At 41.6% G+C, this 25,765-nt stretch overlaps 1 protein-coding gene across 9 annotated transcripts in view; it reads right to left on the reverse strand.

Moving 5' to 3' along the window:
- The window catches only part of Chd7 (chromodomain helicase DNA binding protein 7), a 181,525-nt gene that overhangs the window by 35,174 nt on the left and 120,586 nt on the right, over window positions 1–25,765 (reverse strand). For all 9 annotated transcript variants that reach the window (XM_031366666.1, XM_031366675.1, XM_031366672.1 and 6 more), the window contains 8 exons: window positions 25,190–25,255; window positions 19,703–19,758; window positions 9,408–9,522; window positions 6,302–6,385; window positions 4,882–5,019; window positions 4,664–4,785; window positions 4,102–4,345; window positions 2,834–3,010 (listed from right to left, as the gene is read on the reverse strand). In XM_031366666.1, coding sequence (XP_031222526.1) covers window positions 2,834–3,010; window positions 4,102–4,345; window positions 4,664–4,785; window positions 4,882–5,019; window positions 6,302–6,385; window positions 9,408–9,522; window positions 19,703–19,758; window positions 25,190–25,255 — 1,002 coding nt within the window. The remainder of the gene's footprint in view (window positions 1–2,833; window positions 3,011–4,101; window positions 4,346–4,663; window positions 4,786–4,881; window positions 5,020–6,301; window positions 6,386–9,407; window positions 9,523–19,702; window positions 19,759–25,189; window positions 25,256–25,765) is intronic.

The following is a 25,765-nucleotide window of genomic DNA, read 5'->3' on the forward strand; positions in this document are numbered from 1 at the left end:
GCTGATTTAACTTGAAAGCTGACCACACAGAGCGCATACTCACTGAACCCTACTGAGATAATCTACGAAACAGCAATCTACCAGGTCTATCTGCCAGTGAAGCACTTTAAAAGTGAGGTGAAGCAGTTCGGTGGTTTTGTTCTGGTTTCTTCCTCTCTTTTAGAAGTCTCTGATTAAAGCAGATGGGTGGCTTGTCATCACCACTAGGCTCACAAAGCCTGTGCAATCTGCAAATGAGTTCAAGGTCTTCTAGACTAGTAAGTTTTACTGGCCGTGACCTCTGATTTGCCCAAGTCCTGAATGATTTTATCCAAGAATGTTTGAAAGTGTCATCGCAGACTGAGGAAAGAGTTGCGGCGGTGAAGAAATGGTGGCCACGCTGTGTTGACTGGCTCATCTCCTTCCTTACCAGCTTAAGGTCTGAGCACTTAAGTTAGAAGTTAAAGACTTTCAGGTATGCTCATTTCAAAGGAAACTTATTTGAGTAAAGGATCCTCCCATCTTGGTACTGGGTACTACCTCCTCCAGGTCAATGGACAGGTAGAAATGAGCCTGCCTTGACAACATGGTTGCTTTCTTTAGTGAGGATGGACAAAGCACACTTATTTTCATTTTAGCAATGCATTTTTGTGTGGAGCCTCCTGTCGATGAATGAGGAGACAACGAAATCAATGAAGACCTACAACAACTTCACGGTAGGCCTTCTTTATTGAGGGCTTTCCTTTTAGAGCTCCTATGAAGGATGGTGTCAACCATGATCATCCCCTACCCTGCTCCATTTCTTTTGTTATAAAGGAGAGGCAGTTATCCCATTATCTTCCTTTCTGACTTGGAGATCATCTTCATCAAGCATGTGCTCAACCTGCTCAGTGTAGTCTAAGTATAAGCAATCCCTGAGAACTACAGCCCTTCCTGGACAGCACTGCTCCTCACTGGGTAACTCTGGCAAGAGTGGAGGCTCAAATGATGCTGGAGTGGATTTAAGCACCAAGCAGTCAGCTATTCGCAGCTACATCAATACAAGGACAGTTTGGCTTTGAACAACAATAATATCTTCCACCTTAAAAACATCTCTTCTGAGATAGGTCACTGGAGATTTCGAATGCATTATCTAAAACATGCTACAGGCACACTGGTTATGACAGTCAGAGCCATGACTGGTCTCCCACTGCGAGGGGCAGCCTCGCCCTCCCTGTCTAGCTCAGTGAAGAAAACATTATTATTTCCCTGATGTGCTATTAGACATAAAAAAAGTAAATAAATATTGTGATATGTAAAAGTTATTTCTATTCCAGATTCTAGTCCATTAAAAAAACATTAATTTCTATTATATCTCAAAAGCAAGTAAATTTTTTTTGACATTGAGAGAAGTAAATACATTTCTCTCACCAACAAAGGAGTGTTTTACAATGAAAATCTACTATTTTGAGACATAGGAACTAATAATAGATCACAACTTAAGGCAAACTCAGGCATATGACTTTAAGTCTTCAGAAACAGACTATCTCTTGGTGGGTGACCATGAAGGCACACCTCTGCTCTGAAGATAGTTAGATATGCCCTGAACATTTGTGTTTACTTCCCTGCACTGCTGAAGTCTCACCCAGGAAAACCAGAGCCAGCTAGGAGTCCTTCCTTCTACAGACCCCTAGGCACGGTCTTTCTCTGCTTCTCTAGTGCTCATGCTGCTCTGCAGATTGGCTATCAAATTTGGTGAACTGCTTTCTAAAAGATCTAGGACCTTGTTAATAAGCTGTTTATTTGATAGAAAAATGGGAAATGCTACCCTAAAAGGAAAAAAAAAAATCAGTCAATTTTCTTTCCTTTTAAGCATATAAGATTCTGTTGTTTGTAATTAGAAGAATAGCTGGTTAGTCTAACCCCTTGTAAAAGCTGTGAGGGGAAGCTCTGAGGTTCTTTTCAGCAGTTCTAGTCTTTAGTAAAATATGTACAGCCCTGAACACACAAAAGGTTCCTTCTCATCACCCACTCCCAATAACAAGAGATCCTATCAATCTACGGAAGTTTATCAATTCTGCTGCCAATACATTCTACATGATAACAACTTTCTTTTTCAAATGTACATTAAAAATGAGAAGCCAGGCTGGTGAGTAGGCTCAGCAGATAAAAGCTCTGAAAACCTGAGTTCACTCTCCAGAACTCACATGGTGGGGAGAACCACCTAATCCCCTCACTGCCACAAGTACACCACAGTATGTGTGCAACCTCAACACACTAGATCCATGCAAGGGGGTGGGGGGAGGGCAAACAAATGGCCATACTATATTGAAAACTATGGATCAAGAATGAATCCAAGGACAACAGAGCTTGTAGCAACTTCTATCGGAGGATCATACACACAGCAGCAGGTACAACAGATAACCAAATCCTGCTCTTCTTGCAACACGGCACTGGTAATTATTCCTACAGAAAAGAAAAATCTTCTAACACCAAAGTAGGAAGGCATGGCTATTTCTTTGGGAAAATAAGATAAGCGTGGTTTAAAACCCCAGAACAAATGTGAGGCCTTCAATATCCTAAACTTCTCAGCATCTGCAGAAACTGAACAGATGTCCCAGCCAACTAACCGACAGCGTGCATATACAACTGGCCCCACTGGAGCAAAACCACATGCTGGGAAACATAGCTGGACTGTCATCGCTGAGGCAATGCTTGGCCCAACAGTTAATGACACGGCAAATATTTGAAATTGACGTTAGTCAAATTATCATGACTATGCTCTGCTGAGATACCAGAAAGGTCAGAAAGGCAGTGCATTCAGAGACCAAGGCAACAGTGCGGGGATTCAGTGGCAGCATCAATGGTCACTAACCAAGTCCATCATCTTCAGTCCTTCCAGTAGCTTGCAGTTCCTGTTCTTCAGCCTGTGGGCTTCGTCGATGACCACACAGCGCCAGGGAATATTACGCAGCTCAGGACAGTCCGTCAGAATCATCTCAAACGTAGTGATGATGGCGTGAAACTTATAGGACCCCTTTATCACTCGACCCTATGGGGACACAGAACATCAGAGTTGTTCCACAGGACTGACTATGTTCCTACATTTGAGCGTAAAAAAGCTGCTAAAGTATATGCATTTAACCCTTTGGAGACCTCCGTATTTTAGGCAGCACATTATGTTTTCAAGTTTCCAGGTTACAGCTATTTTGGTTAAAACAGGATTTTAAAACATTTTCTTTTAAAAAGAAACTGGTGAAGTGCTAGAAAACTTTGGGGTTAAATTTCCTTAGAGATCACAAGTAAGTAAAGTGACATTAAGTACTCCAGTCTAGCCCCAGCCCACAGAACCTAAAAGGAAATTCAGTGCTAAGGTAACTTTAATTTTTTTTAAGTTTCTCTAACTTAAATTTTTCTGTGTTTTATTAACATTTCTTGTAGTAAAATGCCAGAATATTTGAAATTTCAAAAAGAATCCAAAGAGGGTGACCCTTATAATTTCTCAAATCTAAAGATAAAAACAGATTTCAATATTTTTAATCTTTTAATATAGATTATACTTTGTATTTAAAGAATATGCGTGTATAAAACTGCCATATTTCCAACTCTAGGACAGCATCTACTACTTAAAGATTACACATTTTAGCATATACCATCCCCTGTCCTGCATACATAATGCTTTATTGTTAATATGAGGCAATAATTAAAAGCAAGTAACTACAAGACAAAATTAAAGTAATTCTTACAAGATCAAAGTACTAAATCCCTCTTCTTTGGCATACTTGGATTTTTACAATACTTACTACTTTTTCATTTTTGGTCACAGTACAATTTTAGTATCTTTTTTTTTTTTTGGTTTGACATTGTCTTAGGCATACAAAATAAAACTAAGTTACTACTACATTATAGAGTTTCGTGGTCACCAAATGTTAAGTAAAGTTACTCCTTATAATTAATAATCAGAATGACAAATGCTAAAAACAGTATTCACAGATGTAGGACCACTGTGCAAACATGCATTGGATAAGAAATCTTAAGTAAGTTTCTCAAGTAAGTGAAATCAAGGCTTCTATTCCCAGGTCACAGAGATCTGGGTACTCAACCCTCTAAAGCATAGACAGTATGCACAGCCCACTGCCTTACCTGGGGATCTTTGAAGTACATTTCATACAACTGAATGGTCCGACGACTAGCTTGGCTCCCATGGTACACAACCACGTTCAACTCCGTCCAGGTTCGGAATTCCCTTTCCCAGTTGGGGATCGTGGACAATGGGGCAATTACTAAAAAAGGGCCATGGATTCCTTTCAAATATATCTCATAGAGAAACGTAATGGACTGGATGGTTTTTCCCAAACCCATTTCATCTGCTAAAATGCAGTTTCGCCTTTAGGAAAGAAAAAGACAGGAAAGCTTCGTGATTATTAGCTGTCACTCTCTTTTTACAGAATTTACACTCCATCAATGCATACCCTATACCACCTTAGCTATTTTCTTAGTTCAACAAAATATACTTCAAAGAAAAGTCCCCAACAAACAAACATTATTTCTACATAGATCTGTTGATTTATTTGGTAAATAAATTAAGTATATTCCAACACTTGAATTTTAAAAATATTACAGCATTAAAATTAATATTCCTAATACTACAAAGGATATGAGCTACAGCACTTATTGAAAAGTAAAAAGAAACTTGTTTACATACATGTTGTACCAATTGAAAAGTAGCCAGTTTACTCCCTCCAACTGGTATTCCCTGAGTTTGTTATTGTTTTTATACTCCCTGGAACTCTCCGATTTCTTCCAGTCATCAGGAGGAGGTCGCTCCTGTTCCAAATATAGTAAATCCCATTAGTGGTTTCTCAACGACTACACCACTATGCTATGCCCAAATTAAACCCTTCCCCATGAGCCAGTCCTTACCACACGCTCGGTTTCTGGCTCCCTGGACATGAGTTTTTCAAACTCTTCGATCTTTGCTTGATCTATGTCCTGCTTCAGCTCCCATGTGCTGTCTTCGTAAGGGAGTGAGCACCACTTCACCAGATAGTGAATCACAGGCTGGGCCAGGTTCAAACAAATCAGAACTAAAGTCATTGATCAAATATTATATATTAAGGAAAAGACATGAACTCTGCTTCCCTGATCAAGACAGCCCCCAGCATTGGGAAGACTCAATTGCCCACATTTTAAAACTATAAGCACTGAAAGTAGTCTCCAGTGTACACTGGAAAGTGGATTATTGGGTATTAACAGAAAGAAATTAGCTTTTTATCTGAATCATTGGTTCATGACAAAATATCAAGGAGTAGCTAATGAATACCAAAAAGCCAAATCAAAGGTTAATTTTTATGTAATCTAATTACTCATCAATTACATGATTTGGATTTATTATAGTAAGCCATCTTAGCACATTTGTTTATATAACTGAATAGTTCCTTGACGAGTGAAAAACAGAGAAATGTATTAGACAAATCTACTTTTTTCATCAAGGGAAAAATGATACTGCTTGTACTCAGCCACTTTAAAGTGGTGAATGTGAATTTTAGAAGACTGAAGGGAAACTATTTTGGGTGATCTGAGTCAGTGGGAATTCTTGTTGTCTCCTTTAGGGAAGACTTGGTTCTGTTTATCTTCAGGTCACGATCAAGGTCCATTGACTCATCCAAATTATCTGCTGACAATGTAAATCTGCTATGGCACAGTATTTTTAAAGAGCAACTGACCAAGACAAACGTGAGGGGGCGTCAAGACAGGCTTTGGAACTCTGCAAGTTTCATTACACAAGTTTATAGTAAAAGGCGATGCTCCTAGGAGGCTCTCCCAAGCCAAGAAAGAGCTGAGCACTTACGCAGACACCTCAGTTCCATGGAGAGGCCAGGAAAACCAGAGCTCATGGCAACACGAAGAAGCCAGGTCTGAGGTCTCAAAAAGAAGTCCTTTCTATTATCCCCAAGGCACCTTACTTACTAAGTGAAGGTCACTAGATTTGCTAAGGATGTCAAGTGCCAACTAATGTTAAACTCTCTTCCACTACAGGTGTGTTAACACTTCCCCAGGGAAGCTCTGTGCTACAAGACGCACGTACACAAAATCTGCGAGGTCCTTACTGATCAGTATAGAACTAGTTCAGATAGAAACCACTTAAAAGTGAAACTATTCAGACTGACATAAAAACTATTTAGCCCTATTAACTCACAAAACTAATTACAAGTCATTAAGTTTCAGTTAAACATAGACTAAAAGCCTGGTGGTGGAGGCTCTGACCAGGCTCAGGCCTTGATTTTGGCCCTTCTGTCAACATATGTGAGCCACCCTGGGTAACACAAATAATCTCTGTTACCTCGCCCCGGTCATCTGTGCTATGTGCAAAGTCCATTATCCGGTCAACTTCCACATAATCTGGATTAAAAAGATCATCCTCAATCTGTTCCAAAGAAGGAAAAAGGGCTTAAATGCTCATTCATTTCTTCAGAGACACAGTATTTCACTTTTCACTAGGCAATAATATTTTGGGTCACAGCAACACAAAATTTGTATTTGACATCTTCTATTATATTAATTGAAATGCTACAATTTAACAAAATCATTCCCCGTGAGGAAATCAAACTTCTCAGACTTTGTTAACTGAGTATTTTAATTACTGTGTGAAACCTTCTACTGTGAGGGAATGTTTAAGAATATTTCAAATGAAGTGTGAAATTACAATTCACTAATGGGCAATCCAAAAGGCTTATGGCATGCAATACATGTAGCATTCTTGAAAGTACAGTCTGTAGCGAAGAGTCGGGACCACACAGTACGTGCGAGTGCATCTCAGAATGCTACAAAGCACCATGTACAGAATGTTAGCATAAGCCACTAACCCTGAAACCAGCAGGTCTCACACTGGACTGTGAGCATGGTCAGGATGTTTGGAAATCTTTGCCAACCAATATCACTACCTCACTTAGAATAACAGTCGTCCCACTAATCTTAAACATTCCAATAACTTAATTGTACTGAATGTTGAGTGTTCTCATAAAAGAATTCAAAGTAATCTTAAACAGGGCTGCTTAACAAATTTAACTAATATTTTAACAATGTTTACAAAAGCAAAGTAATACTGCTTGTTTAGAAAGAATAGGAGAATAGAATATGGTTCAAGCAGGTTATGGTTCATATGAAAGAACAGACTGTGGCTCCCATGGAAGCTAAAGGCCATGTCATATTTTAAGAAGCCAACATCTGAGAAGGGTCTGATCTGAGTCAGAAACAAAGATGTATAGTTACATGTGCTATAGATTAGCTTAGTAACACTTTGTAATGCTCACATGCAAAAGGCAGCTTAGAGTCAATTATGCCTCATTCTCTGTTACTCTAGCTATTATACCCATTTAAAATGCCCAACCTGTGTGTGCTTTGGATTGTGAACTACGAACCAAGCAACACAGACACAAAAATGTGCCTCTGCTGCCTTCAGCTTTTCCACAGAGGTGAGCAGTAAGAAAAAGAATATACTACAGTGGTCACTTGATTTAAAGTGTTAACGTTCTGAGGAATTTAGCTTTGCCAAAGCTCCTAGATTTATGTAATTAGCACATACATATTATTTATACACTACACAAGCAGTAAAATACTCCACAAACTAGTCCTGGATGGCAAAGGTTTTCTGTAAGACCACTTCCTTTCCAACATGAGCTTTCATAGCCAATACCCAATTTATTCTCTCCTACATCCCCTTGCAATGAGGGAGCGCTCTATCTATGGCATCCCTAAGATGGACTTCCTGGCCTACATGTTATTTCTGAATAGACTGAAGGTTCAGGAGAGTCAGGAAGCCTAAGCTTTAGCAAAGACTGCAAAAGCAGCCATAGCCAGAAATCCTAAAGGAACAGAGTCGGGGAAGGGGTGGGCAGAGCTGTATTCTTTCCTGCTAACTCTCATTCCAGACAGAACTAAGATTTCTAAGTTACCATTTTTCCAGGATGCTTTGCATCCTGGGTGCAAGTGACGTGTGGACAACAAGTTCAGAGAAATAGGCTGTGTAGTAGGGCCAGGCACAATCCCTAAGGAGTGAGTAAATATAGGAGCCAGAGTCCAAGTGAATTTAATAAACAGGACCATGATTTAAAGATGGGGAAAGCTCCAATTGAGCTTCCCTGTTTCCCTCCTGCTGAGCCTCACAAAAGGTCAACAGGACATATGGCTCCTCTCTCTGGTGATGCTGCTCACCCCAGTATCTCCACATTTCAGCTTAACTTTCATAAAAAGGGGCACAAGAAATAGAAGTGCAGAGTTTTGTTTTGTTTTCCAGACCACTCTTTCAAAGAAACACCTCCCTAACATCCTCCTAGGTGAGAGAACTGAATCACACTCAGGAGCCTGAGCCTCCCAGTGTCAAGCACTCACTGCTATTGGGGCAGCAGGGCAGTGGGGTGAGACCAGAGAAAGTAGCACCAGGCACCCCAGGCTGCCTGCCCATCTGCCTGCAGGTACCCTGAGGACATGCTCTAGAAAAGCACCCACTTGACCCAAGACTCTCATGAGATCTCATGGCATCAAAATCCTAACTCGAAGCCATCTCATCTCCTCATCTCTGCAAAAGGGAAACCTGAAAGGCTGTGCAGTTGTCAGCATTTCCCAGCCCTATCCTTCGCAGCTTATATTCAGTTAAGGCTTTAGTTGTTTACTTCTTGCCTTTTGCCCTGTTGGTGTGGAAGGGCCAAACCCAGAGACTCACATTTGCAAGCAACAAGCTTGGGCCTGGCTAACTCTTTCAGGAGAACAGCTAAGAAACCATCAAGTAATCTCCTTCGAAGTTAAAGAGCTGTTGTTTTTTTAAATCTTCTTGTCTTGTACTTGAATGTTCAGTTAGTGATCTTGAGTCCAGAGAGCCAGCTAAGCAGCTTGTGAAAGCATCTTTGAGACATAACTGACTATGTCAGGAGCTGGTCCTCTCCCCAGATTAGATATCTCTGTCTATCTTTAACTGATAACCTAGGGCAAAGAGAAAAAGGGTAGGAGATGCTGCCTACCCTCTGTGCAATGGCACACACAGCATTCGTGACCTAGGTAAGAGGCACAAACTTGAGCAAACACCATCCCCGTATCCCCGTCAGCACGTATCCCTGTCAGCGTAACTCTCCATACTGAAGCTTTTGGCCTGCTCTCCGCAGACTTCTATCTGCTTACTTTGTTCATTTCTCAGCTGCATGCTCATTGTACAATATTAATCACACCGTCACTGCTATTTCCACATGTCATAAGAAAAGCATTTTCTAGATGAAGCCAACAGGAAGAATGAGAAATTTCCTGTTTACAAATTTTAGTGATACCAGTTAACCAATGTGTAAGTAACAGTACCAAACCAGTTTCTGTTAACAGTTTAAGGTCCTAAAATTCAAACCCTGGAATTTTTTGATAAAGAAAGCATTCAAAACTCAAAAACTAATCAGGTTATTTCATACCTCTGAAAGGAATTTGCTCTGGCCCTGTTTTGACTTAAACCGTTTTATCTTTTGCTGAATTCTCTTGTCTTTTTCCAGATCTTCTACTGATGCCCACTGACAATGAAGATAGGAGCTGGAACAGGAAAGGAACACTCTTAAAACACTTAGAAAGTAATTACCTCATTTATGTCTTATTAAAAATAAAATCACCAGAAGAGATACACACACACACACACACCTACTTAATAACAGAAAATGCCAAGCAACATCCAATATAGCCACTAAATTTGAAAATAAATGAAAATCAGTAATGTAACAGTACTGAAAAGTTGTTATCTACCTAGCCTTGGGCTTTATCCATTACCCATAAAAAACCAAAACCAAAAACTTAAAGATTAAAATCAAACAATCAAACAGAAAAGAGCCCAATAACAAGTTGTATTCCTAGGTTAACAGATCACGTCAGTATCCCCAACTCTGCACAGGCCCTTAGGACTAGCCCCAGGTGCAGCTCTGGCTCCAGCCCATGACCCTCAACCATCATTCCTGTTGTTAGCTTATGTTCTTCTAAATGCTTGGAACAATGTCCCTTTAGATGTTAACCTGAACCTGAGCATCCTCTGAATGTTCCCTTCTGCTTGCACCAGACTTATAAGTACAACTGATGCTGTGTAATACCTCCCACGCTGTGCTCCTTTGTGCTATGATCGTTTGGTAGTACATTGTCCCATCTGCCCATCACTGCCCCTAACAGCTACCATCACCTTGCTTTTCTTTCTAGTGATGACATTAAAAAGCTGGTACTAAGTATGCGAGTCCATATCTAAAATCATAGCACTTGGGAGGCAGAGGGAAGATGAGAGTATGTTCAAGATCAGCCTAGGGACATAGAAAAATCCCATCTTCAGAAAACAAAGCAGCTCAGTAGCAGATCACGGTACAAGCATGTGCAAGGTTCTGGGTTCCCGCCTCATCATGTTTGAGAAAGAAGAAAGGGACACACTTGGATCTACGACTCTTCTAGCGTCAAGATAGTGCTGCATATAGATTAAGTGGTGATTGCAGAATCTTCTGAAACCCTTTCCTACTGATATTTATGTCCTAGTATGTATTTTAAATGTAGGGCTGATTAAACACTAAAGTGAAAGAGAGAAGTATTTTAAGCAGAAATGCCTTACACAGATATGAATTCATATAACCCCCAACATACACTCAGAAAACAGACCAAATGTGCATGCATCAACAATTGAACAATTATCACGAGTAGTAAGGAAACAACAGAAACAACTAAGGTATTGCCCGTTTTCAACTTGGACACATTTCTAGTAAATAAGAAGCAATACAACCATATTCAGAAAACATCAAGTAATCTACTCTAGTCTTCTAGGTAACTGACAGAAAAAAACACATGGGCAGTTAACATTTTTGCCTTAAGAAGGGGACAAAGACATAAGAGGCCACCAGAAAGGCTCCAACCTGCACACAGCACCTGGGCTGGCACAGGCTGGCCCTGCTCTGCCACCTGCAATATGAAATTTTCCATCAGAAGCTCCACTTTCTTCCTGGACACTGATAACTCATGGAGGCGTAACAGGGAGAATGAGAAGGGAAGGAAGCAAGAGTCCAAGGCTGCCTGCTGCCTCTTGTTCATTCAGGCAACAAAGCAGACTACCTAGCACTGAAACCGTGAGACAAATGTTCATGGAGGGATCTATTATGAGAAAAATGCATTATGAAATAACCTCAGTGAAGCCTTATAAAAACATGGCTTGCCGTTACTTTGCAAAAAAAACCCTTCATTTCAAGACATTTTTCTAAAAGAAATGACAAATAATATTTATATGTAATGTTGAAAAAGATGGTATAAAGGGGAAATTAATTACATCTATTTCTACATGTTGGTGAAAGGTTCTAAGTAAAATGCTAGCAAATGTCCCATACCGCTTTAAGAAGACAGCAGATGAGCCAGCAAGAGGGCTTAGTGGTAAAAAGATGCTTGCCACCAAGTCTGATGACCTGAGTTCAATTCCCAAAACACACACTGTGAAAGAAAAGAACCAACTCCTACAAGCTGTCATCTGACAGACAGACAGACAGACAGCCTCCCATACCCCCAGATGGGGAGAGGCAAAGAAGAAAAAAAAATCAAGAAAGTAAGATTTACTACAGTAATGACACAGTTGGCTTAGTGTTAGAAAATCTATTTTAAAGTATGCAATGTTGGTATATGTCTAAGGAGAAAAATCACACAATTATTCCTATTGGTGCTCAACACTGCTTGAATCAAATTCAACACTTATAGTAGCTGTTTTAAAATTCAGACTAATAGGAATTGATTGCTATTTCATTAACATAATTAAATATGTAGGCTTTAGCCATATAGCCAAGTCTTATCAGACAAGGGATACACAGAGACTTTTCCACAAAGATCAGGGCTAAGAAAGATACGGATACCCACTATTATGCAGTATCGTATCTGATATAGGCACCAATGCCATTAAATAAGCTATCTCTATTTACAGACTAAATGATTACACACACACACACACACATACACAAGCAATTCAGAAAACTAATTCAAAGAATAAAGCAATTCAGTAATGTAAAAGAAAATAAAACTGGCACACAGAAGTTAATAAGTAGACATCATTCACAAAAATAGCCAATGAGAGGGCATTACGCTTGCACAAAACTTCTTTCATAACAGCAACAAAGACAAAAGGATTTAGCTGTAAATTTAACACAAATTATACAAATGTGCATAATGGAATGTTTACACACTCTTAAAAAGGCATGAACATAGAACTGAACCAACTAAAATGATTGTTGGCTTTCTATAGAGTACGAAGTCAATATTCTAAAATATAAATTTGTAAGTGTAATTCAGTGTAGAGAAAAATATAAGTAAGCATTCTTGTGGAACTAGACAAGTTCATACAAGACTGCTTGTATAAAAATAAATATGCGGCAAGACCCACAGAGACATTAAGAACAGGGAGCCCCTAGGAAACATGCCAGGTACTAAAATACACTAGACAGTTCCCAAGTGAACCAGAGCTGAGACATGAAGACAGAAACCAATCACAGGAGCGTCTTCCAGGCTCTCAACACTTCAGAGTAGTGCGTTAACTCAACACACAAGCTCTTCTGGTTTCATTTGGTTTGGTTTTTGTCAACTTAACACAATCTAGAGTCATTTGGGAAGAGGGAATTGCAGTTAGCAAAATACTTCCAAGAGACTGACTTTTGGGCAATGCCATCTATGGTTTGGTGGTCCTGTGTGCTATAAGAAAGCAGGCTGAGCCGGGTGATGGTAGTGCATGCCTTTAATCTCAGTGCTTGGGAGGCAGAGGCAGGTGGATTTCTGGGTTCAAGGCCAGCCTGTTCTACAGAGTGAGTTCCAGGACAGCCAGGACTACATAGTGTTGCGTCCTCCTCGTCCAGCAAGAAAGACGCAACTACACGAGCTCTTCCTTTTTCAGTTTATTTCAGGAAACTTTTACAAGGCTTCTCTCTCCTGCCTGTTTCTCCTCCTGCTCTAATCTTATGCCTTCTGCCTCTCTGGAGCTTACTTAAGCTCCGCCTCCTGGCCCACCCTCGGCTGTTGAGTACTCTCAAGCTTAGCCAATCCCAATGGGCCATGTAGCAAAAGCAGATAGATCACCAGATGTAGAAGCAACCAATAGCAGTAGCTTAGCCAAATAAGGGCTTTGTTTACGAGGCCTCTTGATGGGGCTCGGCTCTCCACAACATAGAGAAACCCTGTCTCAAAAAAAAAAAAAAAAAAAAAAAAAAAAAGAAAGCAGGCTGAGCAGGCCATGAGGAGCAAGCCAGTAAGCAGCACCCCTCCATGGCCTCTGCATCTGCTCCTACCTCCACAGTGTTGCACTGGCTCCCCTCAGTAATGGACATTTTTGCTAAGTTGCTTTTTTTGTCATGGTATTTTACCATAGCAACAAAAACCTTAAACTAAGACAGACATCAGTACTAGGCTGTGGGGTATGCTGTGACAAACCTGACCATGTGGTTTAGAGGAGGAGTGTGGTAATGGGTGCATTCTGGGATGGAAAAGCCAGAGTGCTTAAGAGTTCACTGGGCTATTCTATAGGAGCTTGGAAGGTAAGACTGTGGAAAGCTATGCAGATGATGGAGGCCTGGCTTGTGAAGTTTCAGAGGGAAGTTTGAGAGTCCCTTAACCATTATTGCACCAGTCAGTGTGTGAATTAAGAATCTGTGGTTATGGCTGGTTGGGGCTTTAGCCGTGCTAAAGAACCCAGCATCACTGAAGTGAAGCCTCCTGGGAAGTGCTTCCTAAAGGTCAGCACGCAGAAGCTGTGTGGTCCAGAGGGGGCCAAGGCTACATGTGATATTTGTGGGTAAGAGTCTCACATGTGGTACTAGTTTAGAAAGCATGAAGGGGTCACGAAGAATGGCTGAGAGAAGCCAGGAAAGGACATGAGCAGAGTGCAGCCTCAATAGCAGAAGAAGCTGCAGAATTGAACGGGTCATGGAGCTAAAAACTGAGGCTTGGGCATCATGTGGCAGGGTCAGAGCCCTTGAAGAGAGCCTAAGAAAAGCTACTGGTAAGAGAGTAGTACAGTTATATCACAGATCTTAGCATCTTGGAGATGTCGGTACCATGAGCTGACGACCAAGGACAGCAACAGGTGTGAAGTGGAGCCAGGCTGAGTCTCTGAGACAAGCTGGGTGTAGTCAGAAGTAAAGGCTGCTCAGCTCCTACAGACAGGAGACCATAAAGTACTGGGTCGTGACCTGTGGGGTCGCTACAACCCCATGGGGTCACAAGGGTCACCTAAGACCATCTTTTCATAGCAGATATTTACATGACAATTTATAACAGTAGCAAAATTATAGTTATGAAGTAGCAACAAAATTAATTTTATGGTTGGAGTCACCACGGAATGAGGCGCTGTACTAAGGGGTCACAGCATTAGGCAGCTACTGGCCCAGAGTGAACCCCACACGTAAGACACTGAACTTATCGCACTGCTAGACTTCAGTTTTGCTTTGATCTGATTATAACTTTGCCTTGAGTCAGAGTTAACCATTAAGAGTGTTTGGAATATTTAAAGACAATGGGTATTTACAGAGGCTTTTAAGAGACTGGGCATTTTAAAGATACTAAACTTTTAAAATGTTTGAATTTTTATAAAGTATGGGACTTTATGAGTTGGAATGCTTAATATTGGATTATCTCAGAGATGAACAAGAAGGATTTAATAAGCAATGTGTTTGTATATCAAGTTAAGAATGGGGTCTATTGCAGGGTTGTTTTGCTGGTGTTGCTGGTGAAGTTACAGTTATCTGGAACAAGAAACCTCATTTAAGAAAATGTCTCCATCAGATTGCCTGTAAGAGGGTCTGTAATCGTTTTCTTGACTTATGGTTGATGCAGGAGGGCCCAGCTCACTGTGAGATGGTGATACTCAGTTCTATAAGAAAGCAGGTTGAGCAAGCCAGGAGAACAAGCAGGGAAACAGATCCTCCATGGCTCCTGGTGCAGTCCCTGCCTCTGATGCAGGCACTGACTCCGCCCACACCCTAACTAAGTTATTAACTAAACCCTAACTAAGACATGAGTCTCAGGAGTTTGTATTTCTAAAGAACCACACAAATGCCAGGTGGGCATGGAAGCCTACATGTAATTCCAGAGCTCACAAGGCAAAGCTTTGTCTGGCAAGGATAGCTAGAAAGCCATATTGGTGACCCTGACACAATGAATATGGTAAAACAAGATTGAAGAAGACTCCCATTGCTTCCATATGCATGTACCCACATGTACATGCATACTCGTACACGTGCCTCCATGCAAACTCATGAGCATGCACAAGAGAGAAAAAGAGAGGATACATAGATACAAATAGATACACTGTGGAAAGGAAAGACTTAACTGTGGTCGTGTGCCATCTAACATTGTGATCTACGACAGACTACATATGAGGCAGACGGTGGTCCCATGATCTTATAAAGGACCTAAAAATTTCCCATGGCCAGGTGACATAAATACTGTAATGCCACGGAACGCTAAGTTACTCATGTGTTTGTGGCAACAAGTGGAAACTTACTGTGCTACCAACTGCATGAAGGTGTAGCACATACAGTTAAATATAGTAAGTAATACTAATGCCGACAACAACCATGTTCCTAGCTATGCATTTAGTATGCAACCCTTTCCAGTACGTAGAATGAACTTCTACTCACAAGCCATGATACAGTGGTGACAGCATTAGACAGCTCATCTTTACCCCATCTTCTGACTGAATCAAAGCATCATACTGACACTCTGACCTGAACCATCTAGGTCTAATGAAGGACATGCTATGACATCCACACAATGAGGGAATTCAATGGCAGTGTGTTTCTCAGGATGGGCCTCTGTTGTTGACAAGCGTGAACAGCAAACACATTGTGCCTTGAAGCCAAAAAACCATGGGTATAGCAGAGGAAAGCGCGGGCTAATTCTACCTTCACAGCGATATAGGGAAGAAAGACTGGAAAGCCAGCGCCAACAAAAGATGATAAATCTAACTACAGAACTCTCAAACTTATTGGGGAGCTGGGAAGGGTCGGGTGGTACACATGTGGAGGTCAAATACCACTGTTGGTAAGAAACCAACTCTCTGGTGGTCATTTTCCTGTCAACCTTGTGGGATCTGGGGTTCAAACTCAGGTTGTCAGGTTTGCCCATGAGTGCTGAGTTATTTCGCCTTTAAAATTCATGCTGTAATAAATATAAAAAGTTAGAAGACAACAGCACAGCAAGTGAAGTCCCTGGCGGCTTCTGGCCCAAGAGAGGCCTGATAACCCTCATGTCTAAAGAGCTTATAAACTAAATACAATGAGTCATAGGAAATGCATACCCAGAGAAGTGGCAAAAGATGGTCATAAACTTATGAAATGGTGTTCTTACAGTCAAGAGAAAATGTTAACTAAATGTTACCGAGACTGATAAGGCAGCACAGCATGCTGGGAAGGCTGAGAACACCTCTGTATGCAGGAGTCTGGTACAGCTCTCAACAGTAGCATGGGGCTAGCATGAAGGCTCAGGGAATACGGTGCTTGCTGCCAACCCTAGGCAGCTGAATTTGGTCCTCGGTATCCACTGACTCCAGAAAGCTGACTTCTGATTACCACCATGTTCAGTGGCATACATGCATGTACCCTCACATGTGTGCACACAAAGCAAACAACCAAATGGAAATTTACAAGATTTTTAAACCACATGTATTTTTTTATGCCTTCATATAGCTATCCTTTTTTTTTTTTTTAATTCACCCTGATGGTAAATATCCAACAATTGAAAATATATATAGGCATGCGTGAGAAAATCACCGTGGCACTGTCTATCACTTCAAAATGCCAAGGTCACAGACTTGGGAGATTGAACAGCCACTCTACTATCATGCAGTGGAATACTATGCAGCTGTAAAAAAGAAAAGTCAGCATACCTTCTACAAAAGACTCACGTAGTGATAGGACTGAGTCAGACTAGGACTGCCACAAAAGACTCATGTAGTGATAGGACTGAATCAGACTAGGACTGAAGGAGGGAAAAGAGCAAAGAATCTATTAATGCTCTACAACCTCTTAAGACAGGGAAATGCATGTGCACACATGTGTGCACATACCTACCTATATACCTGCTACTCAAAAAGTACAGGAGGAAGCTTGGTATTCAATGGTTGGTTACAGCAGAAGGGACACTTCTTACCTGACTATCTTTGTATATAGCTCTGACTTCTGACTCGTGGGAACATTTTCACCAACTTAAAAATACAAAGGAGATGTCTAAGATAAAGTTAAATGGTAAATTAAAACTGGTCAACTCAATGGTGTATGGAGTAAGCATAAAGTGATGGAGACCCTGGAACTAAGGGAGCTTTCCGTAAGGTATTGAACCTCTAACTCTGAGAACCTAGTATAGAACATTCTAAACAGAGAAACAGAAACAAAAACTCGGCTAGTAAGTCTCTTTTTATTTTGTTTTGCTTTTTTTTCATCAGGGTTTCTCTGTGTAGCCTTGGCTGTCCCGGAACTCACTCTGTAGACCAACTCAGAGATCCTCCTGCCTCTGCCTCCTCCCAAGTGCTGGGACTGAAGGCACATACCACCAGCAGCTCAGCTAGGAGTTCCTAATTCCTTTTCTGTATATTTTAAGACTGGCAAGAAGAAAAGAAAACAACAACAAACAGATGAGAAGAGCCAAGCTTCTGTTGTTGAGAGCGGAAGGGGAGAGGGTACCCGTGGGAGTGCTGGGACTGTCAGCGAGGGCACTGCTTTGTTGTGAGGCGGGTGGATGCATAGGTAGAGGTAACCACGAATATATAGTAAACAACCTCACGAGTCTGCAGATCACGTGTGCGTGTGTTTGCAGGTGTGTATCCAATCCTAGCAACGTCTACAGACAGTGACTCCTCGGCAGCAGTGAGCAAGCTCACAGCTCACATTTGGCTCCCACATTCTCTGTCTAACGAAAACACCAATACTGATTCTACGGCTGCAACATGCAGAGACGGAATGAGCTGGGAACACACTGGCGCAGGTACTCCACAGGGGTTAAGGGAAAGACAGAGCCAGCTTAAAGGGACTCCCACCACTACATCTGTAGTGACATGAGCAAAATAAATACTATTACCAGAGAGAAGAATTCAAATCTCAATAAAATGACCCCCCCACCCCACCGGCTATGGATTAGCCGGGGCAGAGAATAAAGGCCATCCTTAAGTTAAAAGCCCAAATATTCCACCTGGAAGGGATGACTGCTGACTTAGTAAGCATTACCATATTTAACAATCTCCAAGTATTTCAGATATAGATTAATCACAATAAAAAAAAACTGCCCTACAAGTTTTGCAGCTTTCCTACAAATCTGAATTAGCATCAAAACAAGTTAATAAAAACCTCTATTGAAAGCGTAATTTCCCTTTCATCTCCATAACAGTGCACAGAAAACCAGCTTAGTTCCCCCACCCCCTTAAACTTCTTGTTGCCTGTTTAATAACTCTTCTCCTGGCTTGGCAACGGTGCCTGGTACAGGGCCCTGCACTGTCCTTGGAACTTCCCACAGGGGAATGGATGGCAACCCTTGGGTCCCACCCACTCTGTCACCGATGCCTGTCATCTATTGGTACAATTATACGTCAATCCACACTTACCCTCAGTCCTCCATTTGACTTGACACATTCAAGGGAATTCCCCCTGCAGCTCATTTAGGTTACCCCTACTCAGCTTCTCTCCTTAAGGATTCCCCACGGGAAATCACCTCATATGAACAATGTGCATAGACATAAACTCACCATGAGGACACAATACTGATGGCAGCTAACATCAGTATTGTGCATTTCATTGCTGTACTGCCAGACTTTGCTTCATTAACTCTCACAGTAAGACTGAAAGACACCTTAATCTTTTTACTTAATGTTTTGCTTACATCCTCAGAAGAGTGACCCTGTATTCACACAGTGTAGATTAAAGGGACAAAAGCAGAGAAGCATGGCACCCAGTGGTCACGTTTTCCTGGGGCTGTTTTCACAACAACTCCTAAAAATCCTCCTTAAAAACCCAGGACTGATTCACCCGGCTGTAGGGTCTGCCTTCAGAAGAGCAAAGCACACAGAGGCGTCTGCCCTTAGTTGTCTGCCTGCTTAGGTGAGGCGTCTGCCCTTAGTTGTCTGCCTGCTTAGGTTAGGACGAGCCGCAGTCTTCTTCAGGAGGGTAACGGCCAATCCTGAAAACCCGCACTGGCTAGCCAACGTGAGCTCACAGATCCCACGCCATAGCTCAAGGCAGCTGGGTTTCTCCCTCTGGATTCAGACTAAACTAAACTAAACCCACTAAACCAATATTGGAGCAATCCACAAAGAGCTCACTGCATCGAAGCCTGAGGACGACATCCTGGGCTGCTGGGCCTCCGAGGGCTACAGAGCATCCATCACGGATGCAGCGGCCTCTGAGGGCTACAGAGCGCCCATCACGGATGCAGGCGCAACTGCAAAGAGCGAGGGCCTCTCTTTGGGGACGAGCAACTTTTACTTTATTTCACAATGATCACATCCGATGTTTCTTTCTGTCTACAAACAACCTTCTTCCTTATATAAGAAAGTTAGTTAACTTTTACACATTAAGTGTTTTCTAGAAAAATATCTGCAAAGTACCACAAATAACAAAGTTAGGAGGAACTGTCTTTCTGAGGCACCAGAGAAACCATATCGAACTCTCCATGTTCACAATTCTTAAAATGTCCCGTAGTCCGGGTATGCCCTTCCCACTGAAAAGAGGAACAATTTACTTACAAGTTTTTGTACTTCACATAAAATTCCTCAACTTCTACCTCCTCACCAGATTCCTTCTGCAATGAAAAGAAGATTGAAGTACACACTTTAATATCATATACTGGAGATTTCAAAAGCAGCCACATACTCCCACATGAGGACACAACGCCTGAGGTGGCCTTCCTGGAAAGAGGCGCGCACAGGACGCCTTGGCAGCTTGTGCCGTGGGGACTGACGTTCTCAGGCACATGCACGCTACTCCACTCAACATGCTTGTGACTGTACAGCATGAATCATTTTAACTCCTCCCTAACCACACGCAGCTTCATTCACAACAACCTGACCCCAAGCCTGGCTTTCTGCCAAACCCGCAGTGTTAAGTAGACGCCAAGTGTACCATTTTCTCAGGCAGCAGCCAATTAGCAACTGCTCTCCTGAATGCCATATGTATTATTTTTGGCTGCCTCATGGCAACTTTACATTGTGGGTTTTGTAATGTTTTAAAATATTTAAAAGACATTTATTTCTCCATATAGTTAATAACTCTAAACAAGAAACCATATAAAAGGAAACCTTGTTCTTATGGTGGGACTCGGGGCATCACTACTCATGGTTTGAGTTTTACTCAGTGGAACAATTAAAGTCTCTCAGACAAGATGTCTCACACACACGACAGCCAAATAAAATTAACACTTCCAATCCCACATTTAGGAGGGTTAAAATTGTGATGCATGTCCGCCAAGTCAAGAGCTTTTGGTGGTCAGACTGCTTTCAGAAGGTACTGAAGACAACATCAATGTTATAGTTTAGAAATCTCTCTCTTTTCCTCTTGGATTTTGCTTTTAGGGTGTGAAACGATTCATAATATGTCATTTTCTTACAAGTGTTTGAGCAGATAAAGCAAAGATGTAAATCATAAACATCTTTTACCCACGTTTCAGGAAGTTCTTTTATGTTCCTACAAGAGCTGGAGAGCCTGCCTGGAGGCTCACACATAGGTGGGATCTCTGAAGAAAATGAGGGTGAGTAGGAACACCGTCCGGGCCAAACAGGAGAGCCAGTGTGGAGGATGACAGAGGGCACATGTCTTACATGGGGGCTCCTGCTGGCCTCTATACATAATACTCAAACAACAGTTAAAGACTATAACCTGTTTAAATTTTCCTCAAACCTTTTATCAGTTTCAATTAAACATGCATTTTAAACTGCTTCTCACCAGTGCGAAGCCTAGGTATTCTGGAGCGTGGCCAACACCTACCACCATCTTGTTTTACTCTAGTGGGCTCATGAAAGATCCTTAACCATACGACAGCTTTTTAAAATCAACATATCCAGCTTCTATGTATCAAAAATGAAAGGAAATGACTGCTTAGACCACAAGAGGCAGTACAAAAGCCCAAGTCACTTCGCTGCTCTCTTTGCTTAAGTGATGATCCACCTAGGACCTAACTCCCCATCTCTAACCCCACTGGTTCTTCATCCTATTCTGTTCAAGATATATTACGTTTATACAAAAACTGAGCCTCCAGTAGGAAATTAAAGATGAAAGCAGACAGCCAGCAAGAGGTCTTACAGCATGTCCTAAAGTCAACTCAAAGTGGGTCTGAAGTAACCTGGGGTGCAATCCTCCATATTTCTGTGAATTTTTGAAAATGGCACACCTTCCAGGTGGGATCAAACCAACCCTCGTCTATAAGCAATGTCACTTCTTCTCTCTTCTTCCATGCTGTCCTTTCTGCCTTGGTCCTAATGGGCTCAGCGTACCATAATTTTGCCACTAAAACACACAGACCTGAACCTTCAGTAGTGGAACTTGATTATACTCTAGCACTGTTTTGCTTCCTGAAAGCCATCTGTCTCCAACGTAGTAAGACCTACTTTCTTGTCACAATCACCTATTCCCGGAGGAACCTGCTATAATCCCTGGCAAGAATATCTAGAACTGTCTGGGAGAAGCAAATGGGCTCTGAGACTCTGGTTAGCAGCACCTGGAACTGGTGAAGAACCGCCGTGGGACCTGTATCTTCTAAACGTCCCCAAGTAAACCAATGCTATCGTCTGTTTAACTGGCTATCCATGTAACGTGGCGCTTTGTGGAGCTTCAACTACAGCTGCTAACTACATTTTACATAAATGTGTACACGCTTTATTGATAGTATGTTGATTCACCACTCTCTTCAAGAATTCACTAAAGACATCTACTTTGTCCATCCTCCAACAGCCCACACTACCATTACCAGTGTGCAGAAATTATCCTACTCTGCAGACTCAATGGGGTGTCATGCACAGCTTCACACACGCAGACACACACAGCCCTGACATCACTCCTTGGCCAGCTACTGTTTACCCCGGCAGTGCTCTGAGTATTTTCATGCATTCAAAAGACATTTGAAACATGGGTAGTCCTTCCCTTTCTCAGGAGTGAATGTAAAGGAATCTTTACAGGTTACATGAAACGAGGTTTTGGCTGTATTAACATATTTGTATCACTGTTTGTGTGACCAAAACCTTTACATCAAGCAAGGAGCCTACCTCTTTAACGTGGTCTGAAACAGCCATCAGCACATGACAACCTGCACCCTCAAAGAAGGATTGGCCTTTCTGGGTTAGATAGCTCCCCTACTCAGAACTATACAAATAATGAACAAAATCTGAAAAATTATCCAGACAAAAATAATAAACTGCTTCTGGTGTAACATATTTCATACTCAAACAGAGGTAGTGAGTCACAGTCTAGTAAGTGAGAAAATAAAGATATTCTAGAGAATATGGTTAAGAGTTTAATTTTATAAAATGTTCTACTTTTTTATTGTTTGGTTCAATTATCCTGGAATCTAAAGTAAGTTCTTAAAGAGAAAACATATCATGTTAAACAAGTTAAAGAAAAATAAATTTTAAGGGACAGAATATAGTTTATCAAGAATTTGGCTCTAAGATACTTCTGACCTTATGATCCAAAAAAGGACTTGGATTATTTTCTATAGATAGATGGCATGTAGAAAGTGCTGTAACTAAATATGGAAAACAAAACACCTATACACTCTAAATATCTACACACACACATTCAAACATACCTTGGGGTTCATATACAAGACCCCTCTTCTGGGTCTTGGGGATATTAACTTGTGTTTAGGACAATATTTAAGTGCCAAGCCACACCCATTGTCATGGTGTGCTAAGCTGAGGTGGTTCTCCCAGGGAGAGAATTCTTAAATTATTCATGGTAATAGGAAGCACAGCTAGAATCCACAGGAAAATCTCAAATTTCTTTTTTGTTTCCACATGCAATATTGTCCCGTTATCAATTTTTAAAACTGATAACTTAAAGCAGCGGACACTGAGAACAGTGGCTGTTGATGCTGATGGGTTTTTAGGAGCCTGTGAGAGGCAGCAGCAACAGACGAGCTGGGGGCTCTCTACTCTCCGTGCTTTCAGACAGCTTCGGTCTTCCCAAGAACTCTTTCCACTAATTTTCTCCATTCCCAGATTCGCCAAGCCAGTAAATCCGTGGGTCATGACTCCTTTGAGGGTCAAACAACCTTTTCACAGGGGTCACGTAACAGGCATCTTGCTTATCAGATATTTACATTACAATTCATAGCAGTAGCAAGATTACAGTTATAAAGTAGCAATGAAAAAAATTCATAGATGGTGGTAATACCAATTCATAATCCATGGGTACCTGCCAGTAAAGGTGGGCAGAGGGGAAAAACTAAGTTCTCGGAAGTAGGCAAAACAGAAAGAGAAGCCATGCCCACACCAGGTATGATCTCACTAGCTATGGATGATTGAGCTAATTAGAATCTCAGCTCTAAACCCGCTAAGTATGCCTGCTGAAGTTCTATCAAGTCAACAGACATTAGTGCACCCCATGCAAATGCTATCTTCTTCAAGTCACATCAATTCAGTGAAGGGGACCACTCTTCGAGCATGCCAACTATTTAAATTTAACCGTATATCTGTACTCACAAACTAATGTCTAGAGACATTAGGAAAAGGCAACCTTTCTAAGGAGTTAAGAAGTGCTCATGCCTGTTTCAACAGGTGACAAGACTGGCTTGGTTTTTAACATTTGATCCATCAGGGCATGAAGCACAAACTCAGTCACCAACAGTATCCTACACACCCCACTGCCACACTTGAAGTATCTTGACTTATTGCTCCGGGTAGTTTTTATAGGAGCATGTGGTGTACAAGCAGATAAGTGTGTAAATCCTGAGTACATAAGAAAACAGCAAACCTTAGTGAGAGGTACACACCAGCCCACTGTTGGTGCAAGGGTACATCAATGAGCTCTTAGTTTAAAAAATGCAAGTTTTATTTTTATGTATGTGTCAGTATGCGTGCAGTGTGACTGCAGGTCAGAAGAGGGCATCAGATCACTTGGACCTGGAGTCACGTTACAGGTGGTTTTGAAGCACTCTAAAAGGGTGCTGAGAACTGAACTCAGGTCCTCTGGAAGTCGAAAGTGCTTCTGACTACGCAGTTACCTCTTCAGCCCTGACAGATGACACGTTAACAGGAGTAATTGTGCTAAGTGACTATGACCACCACGACTTTGCACCAGTGGTAGCGGTGTTTTCGTCTGCCTTTACTTCCCCTCATCTGATAGTTGATAAGCTTTAAGACAAGCACCTAAGTCCCATGATTCTCTTGGCCACTGGGAAACTATACTTTGCATTCATTTTACTAAAAGAAACCACATTTGCTCTATATTTCAAAAATATGGAGAACTACTCAGGCCTGCCTGGTTGACGTATAGCCACAGTCCCTACTTCTAGAGATACAAGGTCAGCATTTCCCACTCTGGGCAGGAAGGCAACCAACACAGAGCAGAAAATTTATAATGGTTAGGGAAAATACTGGAGTTCTCCATCCCTTGGCCACGAGCTTACCTGCTGCCCACTGGCAGGCACTTTTGCTTATCAATATAAACTGTATCGGTAATAAAGATACTCTCGAGACACTAAGTTATATATGCAAAAAGTTGTAAGCAGCCTGAAAAAACGTCTGCTTGCCCCAATGACGGACAGATCTTGCTGAGGACATTTCTATAGGGAGCTCCCAAGCAAGGCCTTCTTAGGAACATTTTTTTATGAAAAAGGCAGTCTGAATATCTGTAAGTCTTAAACATTTCTTTGACCTCTTTTGAGTTTCTTACCTTCTACATATAGGGTTACACAGGGTGATACATCTTAATGTCACTGCTAAATAGAGTTCTGATTTCATTCCAGAGTAATCACCCATCCCCCAGCTTGTATTGGGCTAGTATATCAGAGGGATCAGAAATATCACAGGACGTCATCATTGGGCTTTTCTTTGGTTTTTTTTTGTTGCTTTTTTAAAGAAATGGTCACATGTAGAGCAAGCTGGCCTCGAACTCCTGATCCCCCTGCACCCACCACCATACCCAGCACCACAATGGAACCTTAAAAGGGCAGTCAGTATGCAGCAAAAACCCTGGAAGATCACCACATGCGGATTCCCACGTTTGCACACAGCACTCACCTGCTTTTTCACTAGGCGACTGCTCATAATCTTCTCCACCACTGGGCCTTCTGCATCAACAGATTCCTAAAAAAGAGAAAGTGGTATCCGCTAATCCAACTGACGTGTGCTGCAAAAGCAAGTGGGAACACACTCCCTTCTGCCCACCCCCCCACCCACCCCCCCGCCTTTTAAACCACATAATCCAAAGTTAACAGTGAGAAAAATTACTAAAAACAAGAAAAACCTCACACTACAGAAAGGCAAGGGAAGGGCTGTGCTTATGACTTCCTGATTGTGTGGTTAATTATGGAGACAAGCACAGTCCCTCAAGCCACAAAGCATTCACTCTGGCTGCTAAGAAAAAGTAATCTGTGCATGAGAGAGAGCCGGTCAAAGGCAACTGTGCTGCACCCATATTCATGGAGTGACTACTCCCTCCACTCTGTTACTGTAGGCGGCTCTGCCCTACAGAGGTTGTGTAAAACACTCTACAACAATTTAACAGAGAACAAATTACCAACTAAGCACCAAGTTGCATTTAATACGGCCTTTCAACTGGCGACCAGTTTGTTAACTAAAATACAGTAATAGCAA

The sequence above is a fragment of the Mastomys coucha genome, unplaced genomic scaffold (assembly GCF_008632895.1).
Source record: "Mastomys coucha isolate ucsf_1 unplaced genomic scaffold, UCSF_Mcou_1 pScaffold14, whole genome shotgun sequence".
Classification (NCBI taxonomy): domain Eukaryota; kingdom Metazoa; phylum Chordata; class Mammalia; order Rodentia; family Muridae; genus Mastomys; species Mastomys coucha.